A 22,350-nucleotide genomic window follows, 5' to 3' on the forward strand; every position below is an offset into this window, starting at 1 on the left:
CAAACTATTACTTTAACATTTAAAGGGCACTGCTGATTTTACACATGAAGATCAGTTTATACATTACTCAGTTATATAACCCTCTTTGGCTTTTAAGGAGCTTTCAAGTTGGAGAAAATGACCCTGATGATGTTAAATCAGTCTTAAAACAATAGTCAAATGTCCTTATGAACATTGAAAAAGTTGTTGCTTGCTGTAATCATCCAAAGTTAGTCTTTTTAGTACCAAATTCCCATCTTATAGTCACTATTCCTGCAATTCAACAAGGGAACGCTGACTGAGGAAATATGACTGAAACTTTGGAAGATATTCTCTTGATTTGACTCATTTGGATGCAAGCTTCAAATAAACTTTTGAACATATTTTTGCACAAAATGAGAACTGCATTGTGTCCTCCATCACTTACATTGTTTGTGCATTATGAAGGGGTCTTCTAATGGTCAGTATGAACAGGATCAAAGATTACAGCAAGAAAAACCTCTTCCAATCATGAACTGATGCTTCAACTTAACTCAGGTTTAGAGATGAGAGATTTAAAAGAGAAAACCTGCATTAAAACTGTTGTTTTGGTTTGAAAGACATGGGCGTTCATCTTGCAGGGACGGTCTAGTTAAAGCTGCTATTGAGTTGCATTATGGGAACTGTAGGATCCAGCATTTTTTTTTTACCCATTCTAGGAACTATGAGTCAGGATATCTCAGCTTCTCCTTTTTCTTTTTTTGATTTTGACCTTTCTTTTTCAAATCTGTCACACACAAATCCTCCAACTTAATTGAGATGCACCACTAAACCGCTGGAGTTCCCCTTTAAAAAGCACTTCCTAAATTAATTCAACAGTGCAAACAGACGACTCTCTACCACAGCTCTGCTTACAAAGACAGCAGTCTGTGTTGAAGAGTGGTCACATAAATAACCGTCCTGGAGATCCTTAACAATGGAGCCACACAGGAGAGAGGAGTATCTGACCTCATTTCGAGCTGAGGCAGCATGTGTTGCCTTTTGTTTTCAACTCGAGCAGAAAGTGCTCTGCGGCCACCAGAGGGCGGATGATAAAACTGAGATCCTCTATCAGCCTGGCAGGGCCGGGCTGCCAAGCTGACTGTAAAAGTGGGACAGCGGGCCTCCTGGTGTATTTACTCGGGTCGCCACAACAACTTTCTGATGACATGGAAGAGGGAGGTGGGGGTGGGGGTGGAGGGGGTAAGAGGATATGGGAGGGAGGAAGTGTGTGGGCTTGTTCTGTGAGTGTCTGCACATCCTGTCAACTGATAAATTTTGAGGATGACCTCACTGAATTTATCACATCGACCAAACTGATATTTCGAAGAACTTTATTTCACTCTGGAATATTTCCCCCCCCCCCTCCTCCTCAAAGTTAAATCTTTCTTTTTAAAGGCTGCAAAAATTGTCCAAATCACAGCAGGGGACAAAAAAACAAACAAAAAACAGACAAGTATCTAAAAAATGGAAATTAAACTGTTGACTCAGCTGACAGAAGAGTCTGGAATCAATGCAAATCAACGACATGTTTCACATTTTATTTCAGCATGTGTCCAATTTTAAAATTGTAAAAAGTAAATCTAATAAAATTACAATTTCCTCATGATCTGTAAATGGTTTTGAGGCCTTCAAAAAACAAAAAAACTCATGAAATACACAATTCAATAGTAGTGTTCCTATGACCTTCAACAGCTCCTTCAGTGTTGGGAAGCTCCCAAAAAGACAGAAGACTTGATGATGATAGGGATCTAGAGCTGCTGCACTGAAAATAACTGGAAAGTTGACTGTGATTGCTGTTCAAACACAAACATTTTTTTTTTCTCCTTTAGACAAAACAAGCTAATCTCAGTTAAAAATCTTAGCACACACACACACACACATGGTATCATCTCAAGAGTTTTTTTGTTCTCTGGTAATGGAGCGAGACCAGAATTTGTTTCCTCATGACATTACGATGTGCTTTGGCTCTTACTTCTTGGCCGCGTTTAGAGAAAATCCAGACACAGCTGTCCAAGACACAAAGTGAAAGCATATTTTTTTCCTTTCCAATGATTGACAAGACTTTTCCTCAAGCAGAAATCGGACATTTGATACTGACCAACCGGCACCTCTTAGTGAAATTTTAGAAGGCACGAGCTGTTTGTATGATCGTGTCATTTGCAGTCTTTTGCTTTAACCAAACGTAAAGACACTATTTCTATCTTTCTATCTGCTTCACATTAAATTAATCTTCACTTTTTTAAAAGTTTCTTAACCCCTTGTTAAATCACAGAAAAAATAAAGATGAAATAAAATCAACATACACAAAAAAAAAAATCAGCTGTGTGACTTAGTTAAACTGCCTTCGGACCAGCAGATTAACAGTCATCGTTTGTGCCCTTCAAGCAAATAAAAAAAAAACCAAAATGCTGCTTCCTCAACAAGAGGGGACATGACAATACAAACGACTACAGTTGGACCAAACATGACGTGTTAATCTTAAATGAATCTCCGATTTAATTTTGCCTACAATAAGGCATCAAGTACATTCACGTTTCTCTTTAATAGAACAGCTCTGGGGCAATTACTCACATCCAATAATAATGATCAAAAAACAGCAAAAACAATAAAGCCGGTTGACATTCGAAGGACACAGACAGCTTTAACTTCCTGAAGCTAATTAAAGGATACGTCTGGTGATTTTGTGCATGTTTCTTATAATCAACAAATCCCAGAGAAATACCAAAGCACACAGTGATTCTACTGGTGTTTTCTGTGTATCTGAAGCTCAATATATCTTTATTTTTCTGTGCAATAGAGCTGCATTTTTTGTCCAAAAACTGTTTAAGACACATCAATTTTAACCCCTTTATTACCATGAACACACACACACAGTTCAAGTTTATTTTCATTGATCTCCACATACACCGTCCTGCTGCTGCTGGAGTGGATGTCTTCTCGGGTCCTCGTGGTTCCAAGTATCAGAGACCGACTCCAGGCCTGAGTCGGGTCCAAATTTTATGGGAAGGCTCGACAAAACCATCAAATATTCTGGTGCACAGATGATCACGAAATGGGAATGATTATTTAATTTTGATGTCTTTAAGTCAGCTTTGGGGGGATATTTATTAAGCCTGTTGAAATTACTATCAGGGGCACAAAATTTTGCATCAATGCAAGTTTTCAATTTAGCTTTTTTTTTTTTTTTTTAAAGCATTTATAGGATTTACTAAGATTACTAAAAATCTGTGGCTGAAAATAGTCCCAGACAAACGCACTAGAGACTTCTATTTCAGTAACGTTTCATAAAAACTACATTTCCCAGCAGTGTTAGGATGACTGACGTCTTCAGTGGGAGCAGTGTGCTTATAGCTGACGGTGTGCTTATAGCGGACAGTGTGCTTAAAGTCCACAGACGGAGTAGGAAGTTTCGATAGACGGACCGACACATTGTTGGTTTTGGTCTTTTAAATGAGATTTGTTGACGATAAGAAAAAGCCTCATCTTTCATCTGACCCAACTCTGTGGCAGCGCATCCTTACAATACTTCCCATAGTTGTTAATTGTCATCTGTATATATAGAATATGATTTCCATGAAGTGAAGGTGATGATGCTTTTTTTTTTTTTTTTCGCCAGGTGCAAAACATGAAAAACTCCTGCAAACTGTTTTTCACTTCAAGATGACATTTCAGTGTATTGTCAGCTGATAACATTCCTACTTCAAGTGTTCCTACTTCATTAAAACATCTTAATTACCTCATGTAGCCTTGCAGCATTCAGAGGATTTTTTCATGTCTTGCACCAAAAACCAAAAATCTTCTCCACAACTACCACCAAAAATACGCAGGGGTGCAAAAACTATACACTTCCATGAATGAAAAAAAAAACAAACAGGAAGTGGGAAAAGCCCTCACTGCCCACAGATGACATGAGCTGGAGATAGATGTTATGGATTTAAAATTGACAAAGATAGTTGCACATTAGCGGGATTAAAGTCCACCACGGGGGACAAAGTCTGTCTTTCTGTCCCCAAAGAAAATGTCCCAGGTCAGCTGGGTTTGTCTGGTGCAACCTCCAGCCTGCAGGTCACATGAGTATCCGGCGGGACAGCAGTGTTTGGAGTCCGAGCAGCAGACAGCCTGCCAAAAACAAACACAACAATGAGACTATGTTGATAAGATGCTGCAAGTGTCTTTCCAGGCATGTGGAGAGCACGGTGCTCTCTAAGACAAGAAAAGAAGAGTGGAACGATAAAAAAAACACTAAATGGAACCACAGACAGGCGGAAAACAGGAAAGCTTACACAACTGATTACAGAGTTGTTTTGCATCATGTGACACAATGTTCACTGGTCACATTATCCACATTCCAGAGGAGGCAGAAGAGCTATCACATCAAATTATGTCACTATAATACTCATGAAATCAATTTTCCTCACAAGGATATGATCGAGTGAGATGTTATAGTGATGTATGAGCGTACCCTGGGTGTGGGGCAGCAGGCCCACTCTGCGGCTGAGATCTTACAGCACGTTTCTTGCTCGGGGCAGTGAAACTTCCCCGTGCTGTCACATGGTACGTCAGCCTTGCCGTCTCTCTGCTCGGGACGTACCACTTCGCTCTGAGGGAGGGTGTTTATGAGCACGTCGTGCTCCTTCTTCTCGCACGTTCCCGTCTCCATGTTGCAGGTGTAGCCCTGAGGGCAGCAGTGCTCGTGGTCGGCACAGCACACGGCCTGAAGAGGAGACAGAACGACACGTCAGCGCTTTACAACACATTTAAATATGAACTGGTTTAACAGTTAATGGTGTGGCCAGTCAGTTCTGTCCCCTGGTAGGGTTGTGAATTTAAAACCACGATGTTAAAGCCTCCTAATCTTGTTTCTTCAGCTGGATGTTGTTCTTTTCTCTGTGCAGAATGATGTATGTTTGTTTCCATCTGTTGAAGGAGGAAAGTTTCTCTGTTCTCATCTTAAATCTCAGTTTAACACATGTATTACAATCATTATTTGTCACATCTTTACTAGTTTGGATAATTTTGGTCTGGTATGCGACTTTGACGACTGTGATGTGGAAACTTGAAGCCTGCGGTGCTCAGACACTGAAAATGGACTTTACAGTGAAGGAGGAAACATCTGGTGTCCAGCAGTTTAAGTTTGGTAATGAAAAATGTTTACATATTCATAGATTCTGGATTTTTTCAGTGAGGGAGCAGAAGTAGATGTCATTTAAAAAGGATTTTGACTTGTCAGCTGAACGTACACGGTATTTTGTTAAGAGCTGCGACGATTAGTCGAGTGACAGAAAATGAATCACCAACTACTTTAATAATCGATTAATCGTTTTGAGTCAGTTTAAGAAGAGAAAGTGAATATTTCCTGGTTTCATTAGTCCTCTATAACAGTAAACTAAATATCTTTGGGCTGTGGACTGTTGATCGGGATAAAAGACGGCTTTTTAGGTTGCATCTTTGGCTTTGGGAAACAGTGGTGGATATTTTTCACAATTTTCTGACGTTTTAACCCCTTTTTATAGAGTTTTCACCTATTCGGCACACCCAAATGGAAAAGCTTATAACAGAAGAACTGTAAGGCCATGATTCATGTATCAGGCTTCATTTGACAAGCGACATCTTCTAGTTTCTGGAAATGTGTTTGTTTAGCATGTGGCTACAACACAAACAAAACTGCATCAGTTCAAATAAGGCTCAAAAAAGTGTTTTTGGTCCTCGTCTACCATGAGTCATATTTGAATAACAATAATTAAGACATGCTTTATGCCAGAACTATGCAGAACACCATAAACCTTCTACATTTTGTCAACCTGTAGACCTCTAGGCCTAACCTTATGGGAGCTGGGGAGTTTTTAGTTTGTGGTGTCACTGAACCTCTCCAATCATCTCTAATTGGCCAAATTGTGCCAGTTGCTTTGACTCATTACTGTGTGATGCTGCTGCTAACAACTGGCTTAAGCTGGTCACCGGCAACCCAGTGGATGTTAAAGGGTTAAAGATGATTCATTAAGAAAATAATCGACAGATTACTTGAAAATGAAAGTTTTTGTTTGGTTGTTTGTATTTTTTAAGGAATAAAAAGTAGGATTTTCCAGCAGGAACGAAGGGACTAAACTAACAAAACTACAGTAATAAAGACCTACTGTTTATGTATTCATGTTGTGAAACAGGAGGTTAACTGTTATTCATTTTACATGGAAATGGTCTTCAGCCACGCAGCCAACTGTGCTTCGATTCCTGAGAAAAAGATCAATAAACATCAGCGCTTTTTAAAAGAGCCACTATCTAATCAGACGGGACTTTCACCACCACATTTTGATCAGTGTTAACTCAACGTTTATGCATTTTAAACCCAACAGAGCTTCCTCACAGTTACATAAATACATGCTCTTACATCAAATTAACCTCCCGACATAAACAGGAAGTCGGTGATGTACATACTTTGACCAGAGGGCAGCATCCCCACTCTCCTGACTGCAGTTTGCAGCAGGTCGTTCCTGAAGCGCAGCTGCTCTTGTCGTCACATTTAACGTCTGTGACGGCGCCCGGCTCGGTCATGGCGCTCAGTTTGGTGAACCAGGGGATAACGTGGAGGCCCTTTGAGCAGGAGGACCGGTGGGGTTCACAGGTGTGACCGCTGGGGCAGCAGTGGTTTCCGTCATCACAGCAGACTGCCTGAGGAGCGGGAAAGGTTACTCTGTCGCTTCATAGATTCATAAATTCACAATCACTTTCAATGAGTGTGAGGTGCTCGGGATAATCATACACTTACTTTCAGCAGAGGGCAGCAGCCCCATTTGTGGGTGTCCTTCATGAAGCAGCAGGTCGTGTCCTCGGGGCAGCTGGTTTGGGCGTCGCACATGTTCTTGGCCGGCCGAGCTGGACTGCCAACAGCCTGTCTGGGAACCTTCTGCAGGGCTGGTATCTTCTGGAGCCAGGGGAGGCTGCGTTCACCGAGCTTGTCACAAGTCTGCTCAGCCACGTTACACTTGTAGCCTTTGGGGCAGCAGTGCTCGTGATCGTTACAGCATACAGCCTGGAAAATACCGACAGAAATCCCTCTAAGTGTCCGATTTTCAGTTCCACGGATGTAAGAAACTAGCGGGGAGCCGGGGAGATTTTATGCAACATAACTTTCAACAAATGACATAAAACTTAAAGAATGCCCTGCTAATATATTCCTGCTCCTCTTCTGTCCAAGAAACCAACATCTGTTCAGATGATAAGAGTGTTATACGACTGGATCCATGTTAAGATTTAACACTCTGATCTCCTATCTGGAAAAAAACCTTCAACACTGTTAAAATGTTGCTCTTTTAAAAAGAAAAGCTGTTTTATTCCACTGTCTTTTCTTCTTCTGTGATCTACAGCATCTAAACATCAGGATGAGCTTAATGTTCCTCAACATGCAAACACAGGAGTCTCCTGGATAATTTAATAATAATAAAGGTTTATATTAGTTAGTTTTAAATTCATTATTAGTTATTTTCAATGTAGTTTCTGGAAGATTGTTTTTTTAGCCATGCTATCAGTGACTCTACGTATGTTGGACGAGACTCAAATATCTCAGCTACTAATGATTTTCATTATTGATTAATGTGTTGATTATTTTCTTGATTAATTGATCAGTCGTTTGGTCTATAAAATGTTTTTCCAGGAGCCCAAGATGCAACCTTAAATATCTTGTTTTGTCCACAACCCAAAAATATTCATAGAGAACTAAATAAACCAGAAAATAATCACATTCAAGAAGCTGGAATTCACTAATTTTACTATTATTTCTTTAAATAAAAAACAAACTAACAAACAAACAAAAAAAGATTAATTGATTTAAATACTTTTCTGTTGATGGACATTAAACCAGTCAGACGCAAACTCAAAACACTTCAACATCATGGCGTCGCTGCAGAATCTGAGAGTAAAGTGATTAAAACTGCTGAAAGTGTGATCTGTAGCTTCACCTCGCTGTGACTGCTGCACGCAACGCTCCACACACAGACTTGCACCTTTTTTTTTTAAAATCAAAGAACAAGATATTTTTAATACAGCTGTTTATCTGATTGAACCAGGAGATTTTATGTCCATCCAAGCTTTGAAAGTCATCTAACATCATCTATACAGGAAATAAACTTTTAAGCCTAAAATAACTCCTCCGACATCTTTAACTCTATTACATCTCAACATCTCTTAAAATGCTTTCCTTTAACCGTGGAGAAGACACTGACCTGAGGTAAGGGGCAGCAGGCCCACTGTCCAGAGATCTTCTTACAGCAGGTGGTGCCTCGCGGACACATCGTCTGCTTGTCGCATTTCTCATCCTGCAGCTCCGAGGTCAGAGCGGGGACTTTTGATGCCCAGGGGACGGACGGTAAGAGGCCCGACATGTCGTCGCAAGTTTCAGCCTCCAGGTTGCAGACGGTACCGTGAGGGCAGCAGTGAATGTGGTCGTCACAGCAAACAGCCTGGCGGGTAAACAGAATATAAGAATATAAAGGGGATATAACATGCTTTTTGTGATTTCCTGTCACATATACGCTGCTATAATGTTGGATGTCGATGTTAAATAAGGAGTTTTTAACTGTAAATCATGCAAAGATGTTCCTGTAGAGCCCCAGAATATAAATATAGAGATCTGGAAATGTGCAGAATATGTTCTCCTTTAAAGTATGTATCATAAAAACTTGCAGCTCCACCTACTTATATCGGCTTGATAATCAACTGATCGATTAGCTACTCACTAAAAGTTTAAGTTTAAAGTATGAAATAAATAATAAAAAGCTCTAAAACAGGAAAAACTAGCACTGCTTATGATTTAAAGATTCCCTCCAGACATGTTTTAAGACACTCTGCTCTGAATAATAATTTGTGTCTGATGCGGTTTTTCCACAAAAAAAAAGTTTGATTAACTAGTCAGAAATTCATAAAATGACGTCTCTTCTTTCTCCCTCATTAAAAACAAAGAATCTATGAATATGCAAACATATTTCATTTGAGTAGTTTCACTGCTGGACGCGAGACGTCACCGGAGGCTTCGAGTTTCCCCATCACACTCGTGTGAGTTGCAAACCGGACCGCCGTCGGCTCCGGACCGGTTATGATGTCATAAATCACGCTCGTATCTAAACGCCTTAAACTCAAAAGATTTACGGTGAACGAAGAGAAACTTTCAGCAGATGAATGTGAAACAAATTCTGCTCATAGATCATCCTGCAGAGAGACGAGAACATCATCCAACTGAAGGAACAAGAAAAAAAAAAGACGCATTTTTGAGTGAAAGGAGGCGTATATTAAATCAATATACTATAAATGTGTGTTAAACTGCGAAAATGTAATAAATTATAGGTGATTTTTAAGTAAGCTCACGACATACAGTGAAGACAGCGGGAGATTTGTGTGATTTAAACGGTTGCCAGTAGAGATTAGCCTTCACTAAACGCACCAGATAACAAAACCTGGAGTGTAAAAAAAAAACACTTAAATTGTGGATTAACCTTCACAGTGTCCCCATTTACTCACTTACCTGAGGCAGTGGACAGCAGGCCCAGCCTCCACTGGCGGTCTTGCAGCAGGTGGATTTTCCTGGACAGGATGTGGATTTGTCACACTTGCTGTTATCGTTCAATAAGGGGAAGACGGGTACGTGTCCGAGCCAGGGCATCACGGCGCTGCCCGTAGGATCGTCGCACGAAGAAGCTGCCAGGTTACAAATGGTGCCGTGAGGACAGCAGTGCAGGTGGTCTTCACAACATACGGCCTGCGGGGAGGAGAAATAACTAATTTGCATCTTATATTTATTAATTAGAATAATACAAAGCCTGTCCGTGTGATTTATGGGCTGGTTTTTCTGAACAGCGCTTTAATAACCTGGTGTCGACCTCCGTTAATAGACGACGAAATTGAACACAAGCCAAGACCGAATAAATGATCATGTTACTTTTACTTCTACACACTTTAGCAGAGTGCTGCAACAAAACAAATTTCCCTGAGTGCGACTGAACAACTATAAAGACCGTCCATCAGCGGAGAGGCTGTTTGCGGAGATCGCCGACAGCTATAAGTCAAAACGCCGCAGACAGGAAATGAATCACCAGCTTTAGTAATCAGTTCTGTGCAGCTGGACAGAAAGCCAAACACTGATTCATACGCATTAGTATGCTGGTACCTTAGGTAAGGGGCAGCAGGCCCATTGTCCCTCTGATGATTTACAGCAGGTGGTTCCGTCGGCGCAGGCCACAGAGTCGTTGCAGGGAACGGCACCCGCTGAAAGATTAGCAGAATTATTATTATCGTCAATGCACACATGAGCAAACTGTTCTCTAAATACTAATCAGTTGACTGTTTTATAATGAGTCATAGTGCTGAAACTGTTAATTAACTGACAGACAACAACTTTTTGATAATTGATTTAAATAATTTATTAATGTTAAACAGTCGCTTGCTCCAGCTTCTCAAAGGTGAGGATTTGCTATTCACCTTTTTTTAAAAAAATACAATCAAACAAATAATCTACAAAAATATATTGATAATGACTGAATTGTTGCAGCTCTTGTTTGTTATTCCTGTTATCACGAAACATAAACAGCATCACAGCCAGAAACCAGACGACTACAGTATAACCTTCACACCACAAGTCATCAAAACGTAATATATGGAGCAAACAGCATGAATATCTTGTCACTGTTTGAGGTAATTGTAACTTCCCTTTAAAACTAAACAAAAAGCCTAAAACTGCTCCACCAACAATGAATTTAGGGCGAAATGGATGATGTAGAGCATCTGCACAACCTTAAATCAAGGCGCTAGAGACACTGATTCAATTGTAATTAAATATTTACAGAGTTTGATCCGGAGGATCTTGGAAAATCTCCTCCAGACGAATGCAAGGTGTGTCTGAGTGTGTTTACTTGTGCATTATTATCACTGTTCTGAGTCTTATCTTGGTTCTGATCATATTCTGGATATGACCTTTACATGGAACATGAAAAACCTGGTTCTTTCTATCTTGGTAGACACGATCATAACATCTCAGCTTCTTTTTTCTGAGGATGAACACAGTTTAGTTTCTGGCTGTCTGCATCACCAGTCAGACTTTATTTCAGCGTATTGATCATCATTCAGCATCATTTTATTGTTATACTGACTGATTACTATATAACTTGTATTGATGAGAATGATCAGAAACCTGGATAAAGTGTTTATCTTATCATCACATATCCTGGATGCTAGCGTGCATGTAAACACGGTCGCTAACTCCCCCCGGTGACGGTGACTGTCACACTCTCACCTTTGCTCTGAGCCGCCAGCTGCTCGGTCACAGCTGCAGGGATCTTAACGGCCATGGAGGTTTCTCCCTGAGCGGACACACAGGTGCTGTGAGGCAAGTCGCACTCTGTGCCTGCAGGGCAGCAGTGGATGTGATCTGAACAACAAACAGCCTGGAAGAAAAGAGGAGAGTAACAATCAGTGTCAATATAAGGCCGAATTGATGCTTTTCAGCTCCAAATTGAGCAGTTTGTTGGTTTGTGTCAGTGCTGTAGAGGTATTTAGATCCATATGCAGTAAAGTTACCCGATTCATACCAACTTTAAAAATAATGTGATTTGTGCTTTAATTAATCAGATATTTATTGATAAAGAGCTGCTATGATTGGGTTTGATCATTTTCAGGCACAGAATTGAGTGAACAGTGATGTCATAAGAATATCTTTATCTTTAAGTATGTTCTGCATTGAACTGATGCCAATTATATTAATTTTACACATGAAACTCTTTCTGAGACTACACTGATACAACATAGTTATAAACTGTTCAACAATTCTCAACAAACACAACATCTGATCAGCAAAAACTAGACTCCCCCAAATAACCCAACAAATTAGACGGAGGAGTTTGGACTCTAAGAGCTCTGACCAAACTGGGTGCTGCAGGCGGTGTTGCTAAAATATTTTTTAAATGAGTTACAAAGTCAAGTTAAATTTAGTCTGACTGACCGGATGTAGAGTGTCGGGGATAAGCCGACTATTTCAATCTGCTCCCCTTCCGCTGTCTGCGTGTCGCTACGGGAAACGACAACAACCTCTGAGCTAGCAACCTACGCGCTGAAAATGGCAAGTTATGTTTGTCTTTTTATATCAGTGCAAGGCGTATCACGTAGTCGACATACGGATTTAGCTATTCTAATGCCATGACTCATACAAGTTCTCATCCCGACACCATTTTGCAGGGGGCAACGTCGCTGCATCCTGGGCTGTGATTGGTTGAAAGAAATACAAACATGCCAGAGAGTTTTTTAGCTAGCTTTAACATTAGCTATTACTATTTTTCAAGCTATCATCTCATCAATATGAATCTACTTCTACCTCTAATATCAAGAACTTTAATGCAGACTGTTATATAGACTGTGGGACTGAAGTATCATGAACACAGAGGATCTGTACACTTAATTATAGTTCAATAATTTAGAATAAATCAAAAGAGCAGGAGCGCTTGCGGACAAACAGAAGGGATCAGTGATTAGTTGTAGGTATGCACGTTCACGGCTCATTTATGTTTCTGTCTGGCTCGTCTGAGTTGGTCCACGACCACATAAGAGTACATTCACTGAAAAATGTTGGCGACTTTCCTCAAGGGAGAGAGGAGGTAAGGTCTGCCCAGAAACTCTCTAGATTTGTCTGGGTGCTTTAAAAAAAAGTCGATAAAGTGGTTTTAAAGTTGGAAAGAGAAAAGAAAGTTGCTGAATTGGCAACATGGCTCACGGGAGCTGGTTTGGTTTGGATGGTGATGTCTGCTGTATTACTGGAGCAACTTACACTGGGCATAGGACAGCAGCCGTATGTGCCGTTTTCATTCTGGCAGCATGTGGTCTGATCAGGACACGCTGATTTCTTGTCTGGACACTCGACTAACAGGATGAAAAGACAGAACAGACACAGGATTCAATGATCGATACTTGTTTCCTTTTCATCTTTTTAGTTCTAACACTGATGTAAATTCATTCAGTGGGACATACATGTTAAATGAATATAAAGCCTCTCTACTGTGATAACTGCTTACCGTCATTTGAGATGGCCGGGATCTTCTTCAACAGCGGCACTCGCATCTCACCAGACTTGCAGACTCCATGCTCGAGGTCACATATTGTGTTGCTAGGGCAACAGTGGAGGTGATCGCTGCAGCACATGGCCTGGGCATGATTAAAATATCAAACACAGAGTGAGTCAAAGAATGTTAAGTTTGCTGTTTTTGCACACAAACACAACCACATTCAGTTCAGTGTTCTCTGCTCTGACAGCTTCAATCTCTCACCATGAACCTTTATCTCATTCCAATAAAACCCACAAACCAACATGTATGTCAGTATTGCCGCATCCTCACCACACTCGCGTTGAAATATACCCAAGAGCATCATAAGGGCAGCTGTGAAATGACAACAACTGTGTGCACACTAATGTTGCATTAAATTCTCATCATATTGCATTGAAACATGAATATATCGAATTTTAAGCAACAACACAAAGGTTTCCTGATAAAAGAGCAGTTGGCTTGGCGTCGTTGTTCCTGTTTGTACATGATCTGAGCCAACGTTTCAGATCCGCCAACAAGGTGTTTTCGTTTTCTCTGGTGTGATATAGTTACACAACTTGATAATATGTTTCTTCGCCTGGTGGGTATTATATTATATTATATTATATTATGAAGATGTGATGTGATTAAAACTGCAGCGTTTAGCTGTAAGTTTGCTGCTTCCCAGCATGAGTGCCTGTGCATGTTGACACAAGCATACTGGGACAGTAATTTAATACGTGATATTAAATGTTACTGATCTAACAGACGGGTTATTACTTGTGCAACATTCCTGTGCCTCTTTAATTCTGTTATTGGTGTAATAAATCCCAAAGACACTTCATGCCTTCAAGTCATGTTTAAAACATTTGAATCACAAGTATGACCCAACACAGCAAAATAAGAATCATATTCATTTTTGGGTTCTACGCCAAAGCACTGATTAGTCTATCAAACTGCTGTTTTCAAAGAGTAAAAAGTCTTGAATTTCTTTAAGAAAAGCACTTAGTAACACGTTTTTTTCATAATGGATCCACAACTGCTGATGTAGCTGTAATATTTACTTGTTTTGTGTTTTTTTGTTACTCATATCAATAAGCTTGTATTTTTGTTCTTATTTGCATTTTGCATGGTTTTTTTGTGGGCATCACAAAAAAAAATCTGTTTTTGTTGATTGAAGATACAAATTTAGGAAAAAAAGGGAAATTTCAAGTCAATTATTGTCCAGTTTTGTTGTTTTGTTTTTAAAAATACAAGGACTGTAGTTTGCTGGTCGATTAGTTGGTCGATATGCTCTCGTCCGACTACATTCTCATTGGTCGAATAATCTCTGTTATTTTCATAGGGAGAAAAGTGCGACATCAACAGCCTTCCAGGATTGATCCATTATTTCCTGCGGCGGGAGGGACAGACTAACAAATTACCTGTGAAAACAACGGGGGTGTATTCAAAACACCCCCGTTGTTTTCACAACTTTGAACTCGCCCAACCTAATGGAGACTGCAGGGCCCAACTGTACTGAACGTTTACTGAACGTTTACTGAACGTTTACTGAACGTTTACTGAACGTTTAAGACATTTTAAACACACTTTGTTTGAGTAAAACACATGATCTGGCTTCAGTAGATTCTTTTTTGAGCCAAAATCACATCTTTACTTAAGTAGACTTAAATAATGCAGAATACAGTCATTAAATAATGGACTGTGTGGATGAAATATAACCTATTTCGATAAATTGTATTTTTTTTTAAATTAAATACATAATAATTCATTTGTAACTAAAATCTTAAACCCTGGCCAAACTGGGGTCATACATCATATATTCTCTTTGCAACAGTGTGTTGAATGGCTGCAACAATCAATTATTTTCATTATTGATTTCTTATACGATTATTTTTTAAATTAAATCGATTCATTGTGGAGTCTACAAAAGTGCCCATAACAATTCTCCAGAGCCCAAGTTGAAGTCTTCAAACTGCTTGTTTTATAAGACAAATTGAACTAATTTATTTGATTTACAATGATATAAAACAGCAAGAAGCAGCAAATCTTCAGATAATTTGTAGATTAACTCTTTGCTGATCTACATGAGTGTAATTACAACAAAGTCATGCTTACGTTTGGGTAGGGGCAGCAGCCGTAGTCTCCACTGGTTAGCAAGCAGCAGGTGTAACTGTCTGGGCAGCTGCTTCTTCCACCAGGACACGTCACTGAACCCAGAGGAGAAACTACAGAAACACCAAGACCACAGAGAGAAATATGGTCATTAATTATTAGTACAGTATCATCAGCATATAGCCGTAGAGACATTTTTCAAGTGGATGTTTTGTCAGTAAATGATCATCAAACTGGATGATTTGTTAAAACACAAGCAAGCAGAAACAATTGAACTGCTAAATGAGGTATTCTTCACCTGGATTATTCTCCCTCCTTCTGGCAGGCAACTTCTCCAGCCAGGGGAAGGACTCTTGTGAGGCAGACACACACTTCGAATGAATAAGATCACACGTTGTTCCCTCCGGGCAACAGTGCCGCTTATCCTCACAACACACCGCCTGTAGAGAGAGGAAAATAACTTCTGACAGTCAGGATGCTCTTCGGTCAAGGACACTGTTTTCTGCAGATAATGGTTGAGTGCAGATACACAGCTTGAATGCTGAGAGTCGGAGAGGATTACAAAATGCATTACAAGCAAACTACAATTTAATGTGTCATCATTTAGAAATAATGCATTTTTAAAGACTGTATTTGTCAGGTTAAATAGAATTTGAAGATACACCTGTTAACAAATTAAATGTCTCTATTCAACATGAGCGCTGTGTGCTTAGTGTATGGAAGAAATTCTAAATTTGCTCAAAAACTGTAAACATGACCAAAAAATAAGATCTTAAGATGGTAAGACTCTCCAAATAACAATGACTAGACACACAAGTGGCAGACCATGTAAAAGGTTTCTTGGTGTGAAGTGCTTGGGGTTTGTGTTGAGCCGGTGCTTTTAGGCAACAGTGGTTTAGTATGTGTGAGAACGTGTGCGAGGGTGAGCTCATGTAGGTTACCTTGGCTAATGGACAGCAGCCCCAAGAGCCGTCAGGAAGCTGGCAGCAAGTGGTGTCATCCGGACATTCAGACTCCTGGTCTGGACAAATGACTGCCTTCACTTCCTCACTGAGCTGCGAGCATCACAGCCGATGCATACCAATGACCAGAGCACACATGGTACAAAAAACAACAAAAAACCCCCCAAAAAAAGTCAATGGCAAGAAAACAGCTATTCATATGGAATTAAGGGCTGCAATTATCAATTCTTTTCATGATTAATCGTGTTGTCTATAACAGAAATGGAAAAAATATGGCCGTTGTAATTTCTTAGAGCCCGAGGTGTCTGATCAACAGTCCAAAATCCATCCAAGATATTCTGTTTACTATCATGTTTGACCAAAAAAAAAGCTTAAAATTATCACATTTTAGAAGCTGCAACCAGCAAATTTTGGACATTTTTCCTTTAAAAAAAACCAACTGGTTAATCAATTATCGTTTATAGTTATTGTTGCAGCTCTACAGCACACAGACTTTCTTTCCTACAAATATAATTAATTTAAACAATCATATGAATGCCAGCCCTTATTAAGGCATAACAAGTAAGTAAAAGCACATCAGTCAAACTTCAAACAGTGAAAAATAAGTAATAATAAGTAGAAAAATATGATGGAAATATGACACATCTGTTTGTTTCATGTATTAATTTGAGAAGCGTTACATTCTCCTCATCACGCCGCACAAATCTGATGTTCTGGTCTCCTCAGTGGTCACATGCTTCATGTATGTCACAATTTAATCGCTAAATATGCTTCTGTTGCACTTTGACACATTTTATCGATACGCCAACTTTTCCACTTCAGCCGAGCGTAAAAAAAAACATTTTTTCAAATTTTTGCTGTTTCCACTCAAGTTTTTTTTTTAAAGTGAAAATGCAAATAAAAAACGGGTCGATGGAAACGCACCATATGAATATCCAAAGCAAAGTTTATGAAAATTCAACCATTAAACAACCATTTTGATGTTTCGCCCCTGTTGTGGCTCTAGACAGAAGATAAGGGTCTTATCAAAACCACTGTAAATCATCCTCAGTGGAAAACTGATATCCATACAAAACTGACAGATTTTATGACTATCAGGCAATTAAGTTGTGGAGATATCCTGCCCTGGAACATAGTGTTGAACTAGGTTGTTTGTTTACTGACTGTGTCCTTGTGTCATTTGTATTTCATTCGCACTAATCTTTACATATTTAGGTCTACAAGTTCACTTCAATAAAAGATATCTTACTCTATATGCTTTTTTGCAACAGTAAATAAAGATCAGAATAAACAAAGTGCAAATGCAGCAAGTCTAATGGTGTCTATGTGTCAAATGTGTTATTTGACCTATATTCTCTAAATGATTGCATTTGCATGTCTAAAGGTTGAAGTTGAGGAAACAATCACTGTCGGCTAGAACGTCATTGATTTTAGAGCAAAGGTCGACAAACAGCCCTTATTTCCTACAAAGAATGAATCTAATGAGCTCAGAGGAGACAGTAAACTCATGTCTACGACTTGACAAAGCCTTTTATTATCATTACCTGAGAAACGAGAGGGACCTGTTTGGTGGGAAGTCGACTCATCCAGGGCAGAGAAACTGTATCGTTAACACATCTTTCGTGGGCCAGATCACAAAACGTCCCCTCGTAGCAGCAGTGGAGGTGGTCCGAACAACACTCAGCCTAAAGACGGATTTAACAAGAGATAGTGAGAGATTAAAAAAGAGGAAGAGGAAAATGAGTTCACTGTAAATTCTCTCTATACTCCTTCATTATTAGTAGTAATAGCTAATAGTAATTAGCAATATTAATACAATACCACATCATTGTACATACTGTATGTAATATATCATTATCTACATATCATATTCTCAATTAATAAAGTAAACCCTTGTGGCACAATGAAGTTCAGACCATAAAATTTATGGTGCAACAGTCGTAACCTAAACTGTGTCAGAGGCCCGGTGGTGAAATCAGTGATGAGATAACACATGAACTGACTTGAGTTAAACCTGCAAACACCAAATGTTCTGCATATATTGTATATAACTGTATTTATTTCCCTTGTTTTAGTCTTTTTATTTAAAATTCATGATGTCTGGTTTTCTATTTCCTTGTTTTTATACAGATTATTGTCTGCTAATTGGTGTTACATTTGGGTTTTTTTGTTTGTTTTAAATTGACCTCTCCTGTCTGTCACATCAGTTTTATTTATATTTTATGCATTTTTTGCTGTTGTACATGTGCGCAAATAAAAATGAATAAAATAGATAATAAATATATTTTTAATTATACTCCTCTACTTTTAGAGGGGAATATTGTGCTTTTTATTCCCCTACGTTTATTTTACAGCTATATTTACAATTTACTTTGCAGATGCAGACTTTATACATAAAATATTTGATCAGGTTATAAAATATAACACACTGTTATAGATTTAACTACAAAACAACATAAAGTAGTTTAAGCTAGCTCCACATAGACCAGCTATAACATCTAAATGCTGCTTACACAGTAATGCATCAGTAATAAATCATACAATATCATTTAACACCGTTCTGTTGCCTTTTACATGAAGTACATTTGCTACCAATAGTTTCTTACTTTTACTTAACTAAAGGTTTGTTGTAATATTGTTATTACATGGTAGTATTACTACTTTTACTCGATCTCGACGCTTCCTCCACCACTGATTAAATGACAGAGAAACGTGCAGGAATTCCTTTGTGTTTGTACTCTGCACCTGTGCAAATGGCAAATAAGTCTGTTGAACTTGACCGTTACAAGTAACAAGTACAGTAACGAGCACTTCCAGCGGTTTAATTTAAAATATTCCCTCCTCATCGAGACACATAAATAAACGGAAACTCACGTGTGGCAGTGGACAGCATCCGTAATCTCCCACGCTGTTCTTGCAGCAGGTGGTTTTGTCCTGACACATGCCTCCATCGGGACAGACTAACGCTGTGCTCAGGCCCAGCAGAGCCAGACACAGGATCCCCATCTGCAGGGTCTGAACATGAGGAGAACAGAGGGCTGTTAGCATGGTAATAAAATACTGACCTTATACAAAGATCCTGAGCTATTGTCAACACATTTTATCTTATCTTCTTGGTTTCTGGGTTTCTGTGTTTCTTTCTGGCTGTGAGAAACCACTAAGTCATTGTGTAAGTATGTGCAGCAGCTCTGCAAGCATTCCAGCTGATAAACTGGATTTCCACACTAAACAAACCCAGATTCTTGCTGTAATGTTCTTGTGTCGCTTTAATGTATCTATAGCACACATATCTTTCTATAGCACGCATTTCGTGTCCTATATAGCAGCACTATGATACCAAAAGCCACTAGATTTCATGCATATACTCTTTCTTATGAGGGCTTTAGTTCCTCTCACACTCTTTCAGTCAGCTGTAACTGTTGCAGAGAAAAAAATTGCGCAAGGTAAAAAGGAAGAACAGATAATTAAGACTTTAAACACTGAGCGTTATTTCTGCTGCATTTTTTTTTAATCTATCATAAGTAAAAGCTGCACAAACACGAAGTTATTAGGCAACATCAGCATGTAAATAGAGCTGCAGAAATGTGGCAACTGATAAAGTCTTGAAGAAAGAAAAGATTCTATCTCTGCAAAGCTGAATGTGTGATAGAGCTGTTGAATAAAAGTGAAAAATCTTGCACACTGTTTGACTTATTGCTGATATATTTATTTATAACATTAAAGTTAGTGCTGTAATTAACAATTTTTTTCATTATTGATTATTTTAGTATTAATCAATTAGTCGTTTGATGCCTGAAAATGGTGAAAAATGTCAATCACTATTTCCCAAAGCCCAAGATAACGTCATCAAATGTCTAGTTTTGTCCCGACAAACACTCCAAAACCCAAAGATATTCAGTTTACTGTCACAGAAGAGTAAAGAAACCAGAAAATTTCACATTTGAGAAGCTGGAATCAGAGAAAAATGACTTTTGAATTAATCGATTATGAAAATCGTTGCCGATTAATTTAATAGTTGGAAACTAATCGATTCATTCACTAATAGTTGCAGCTCTAAGGAAACTCAACACACGCTTCATCAGGTACATGAACAAGAAGTTTCAACAAACACATTGAGAAAACACACATATTGCCTTTTCTCAGGGTGTTTCATCCACCAGTTTACCTCATTTTTTTGGTCCTCTAATGGGATAAATTACCCTGCATCTATGTATAAATGGGAGAACTGTGATGCTTGCTCATATATCAAATAAAGGTCATGACAGTAAGAAAATAAGTGTATATAAGTAATTAAACATAGCAGAAGAAAGTGAGACAGTGTTTTCACCTCGCATAGAAAACAAAATTAACTACAGTGTGATTTATGGGGGCAGCGGGGAGCCCTTGTGACTAAAAAGACAATAGTTGTGACACATGAATCTGCTACGAGGTGTCCAGGAATCCAGATATTTACTCTCTCCAAGGTTCATGAGTGTTGTTTTGATGCTAAAAAGACTGTAAATGTGTCAGATATCCACTTGAGATGACTAACTCAGACTGATGAAGCCTCATATAAGCTTCACATCAACTTTTAAATGCATTTTTTGCGCAAAACGACCCCCGTCACTTACACTAAAAGCACATTTGAAGGGGATGAACGGGAGGAAAGATCACAGCGAGGAAAACCTCTTCACTGTTCATATGGACACCTGACTGCTGTTTTAAAACAAAAACTATGAATTTATACTTTAAATAAATGGGAAAAAACCTTCCCAATGCAAATGAAACCTTTACATAGTTGCTAATATATTGAAAATGAGCTAAAATATGAAGTTATAGGGTTTACTTTACCATTGTTAGAAGCTGACTTGTGGAGTTGATATTAACAAAGAGCACTGTGATGCATACTCCTCTTACAACCTAAAAAAAAAGAGCAAAAACACCATTAATCATCATGTTATTGTGAGAAAAAGACTAAGAAATACTGAAATAAATGTAGTACCTGACGTATAAAATATATGAGAACATGTCAAGAGACGAAAACAACTTTAACGGTTATTGAAATTAGCGAACTGCCGTTAGACGCGCAGCTAATCCAAAGGAAAACAACACAGTCAAATTAGCTTAGCAGGCTAGGTGGCTAACAGTACAGCTAGCTGGTTTGAATGACTTAGCTGCAATATTTTATTTATCTGGGAAACAGTGACAGATTTTCTTACTTCGCAGGTTTGGTGCAACAGGTCCGAATGGTCACATATATGTCGTATTTTATCCTGCTTCAAAACATTCACAGAGTACAAGGTTGGACTGTCTGAAGCTATTTTTTGACTCTCAATTCAATAATCACATGACACGCTCTCATGTGACTCTGCAGCTTGGTGTGTTTCTTAAAGGGACATTACACAAATACAGTAATATTCAGCACATGGACTGAATATTAATATTTTCATCAAACCTTTTGCTAGTGATGGAAGAAGTATTCAGATCCTTCATTCAAGTAAAAGTACCATTACAGTAATGTAAACATACTCTATTACAAGTAAAAGTCCTGCATGAAAAATCCTACTGAAGTAAAAGTACATAAGTATTATGAGCTTGATGTAGTTAAAGTATTGCAGTAAAAGTAGTGGTTCGGTCTCTCTGACTGATATATTATTATATATGACATCATTAGATTATTAATACTGAAGCATCAGTGTTAGAGCAGCATGTTACTGTTGTAGCTGCTGGAGGTGGAGCTAGTTGTTTAGTCCAGTGGTTCCCAACCTAGGGGTCGGGCCCCTCCAAAGGATCAGCAGATAAATCTGAGGGGTCATGAGATGATTAATGGGAGAGGAAAGAAGAAAAAACAAAGTTCTGATACACAAATCTGTTTTCAGTTTTTGGACTTTTTCTCTAATCTTTGATTTTTCCTGAAATATTGGATCATTTGAACATTTATTGAAATTAAAGCATATGAGAAGTTTAGAGGGAAAAATCACTATTTAGTGGAGCTGTTAACAACTTATAGACATCTGAAATGTGACCCTGACTACACACTGCTTTTTGTAAGATGTCAAAAGCCAAAAAGGTTGGAAACCACTGGTTTTGGTTTTGGATTGGATTTGACACAATTATCCATTTTGTCAAATCTTCATCTGAAAAGTAACTATAGCTGTCAAGTAAACAACACTGGGAGCCTGAAATACAAAGTGTGCAGATTACTTCTCTTTGTTTGTATGCTGCTTTTGTCCTGCACCTGT

General features: G+C 38.8%; 1 protein-coding gene across 2 annotated transcripts; it reads right to left on the minus strand.

Moving 5' to 3' along the window:
* Positions 1-1,517: 1,517 nt before the first annotated feature.
* grnb (granulin b) lies at positions 1,518-21,460 on the minus strand. Of its 2 annotated transcripts, none has more exons than XM_044338136.1 (17): positions 21,328-21,460; positions 20,960-21,028; positions 19,004-19,144; positions 17,674-17,814; positions 16,109-16,222; positions 15,466-15,607; positions 15,171-15,280; positions 13,044-13,173; positions 12,800-12,891; positions 11,276-11,426; positions 10,154-10,251; positions 9,512-9,745; positions 8,217-8,453; positions 6,764-7,027; positions 6,433-6,666; positions 4,463-4,714; positions 1,518-4,119 (listed from the first exon to the last, which is right to left on the minus strand). In XM_044338136.1, the coding sequence occupies exons 2-17, from the start codon at positions 20,960-20,962 to the stop codon at positions 3,970-3,972; spliced, it is 2,493 nt and encodes an 830-aa protein (XP_044194071.1). In that variant the 5' UTR covers positions 20,963-21,028; positions 21,328-21,460; the 3' UTR covers positions 1,518-3,969. The 2 variants fall into 2 exon arrangements, with proteins under 2 accessions (XP_044194071.1, XP_044194072.1); XM_044338137.1 differs by lacking the exon at positions 21,328-21,460 and adding an exon at positions 21,111-21,208.
* Between the last annotated feature and the right edge of the window lie 890 nt (positions 21,461-22,350).

The sequence above is a fragment of the Thunnus albacares genome, chromosome 20 (genome assembly GCF_914725855.1).
Source record: "Thunnus albacares chromosome 20, fThuAlb1.1, whole genome shotgun sequence".
In the NCBI taxonomy this organism is placed as follows: Eukaryota; Metazoa; Chordata; class Actinopteri; order Scombriformes; family Scombridae; genus Thunnus; species Thunnus albacares.

Coding starts and splice junctions, on each gene's coding strand:
- grnb (XM_044338136.1), bottom strand. Junction 17,815..19,003: donor GATGCTGTCCACTGCCACAC/GTGAGTTTCCGT, acceptor ATCCGTCTTTAG/GCTGAGTGTTGTTCGGACCA. Junction 11,427..12,799: donor GCTGCTGTCCTATGCCCAGT/GTAAGTTGCTCC, acceptor CTTTTCTTCCAG/GCTGTTTGTTGTTCAGATCA.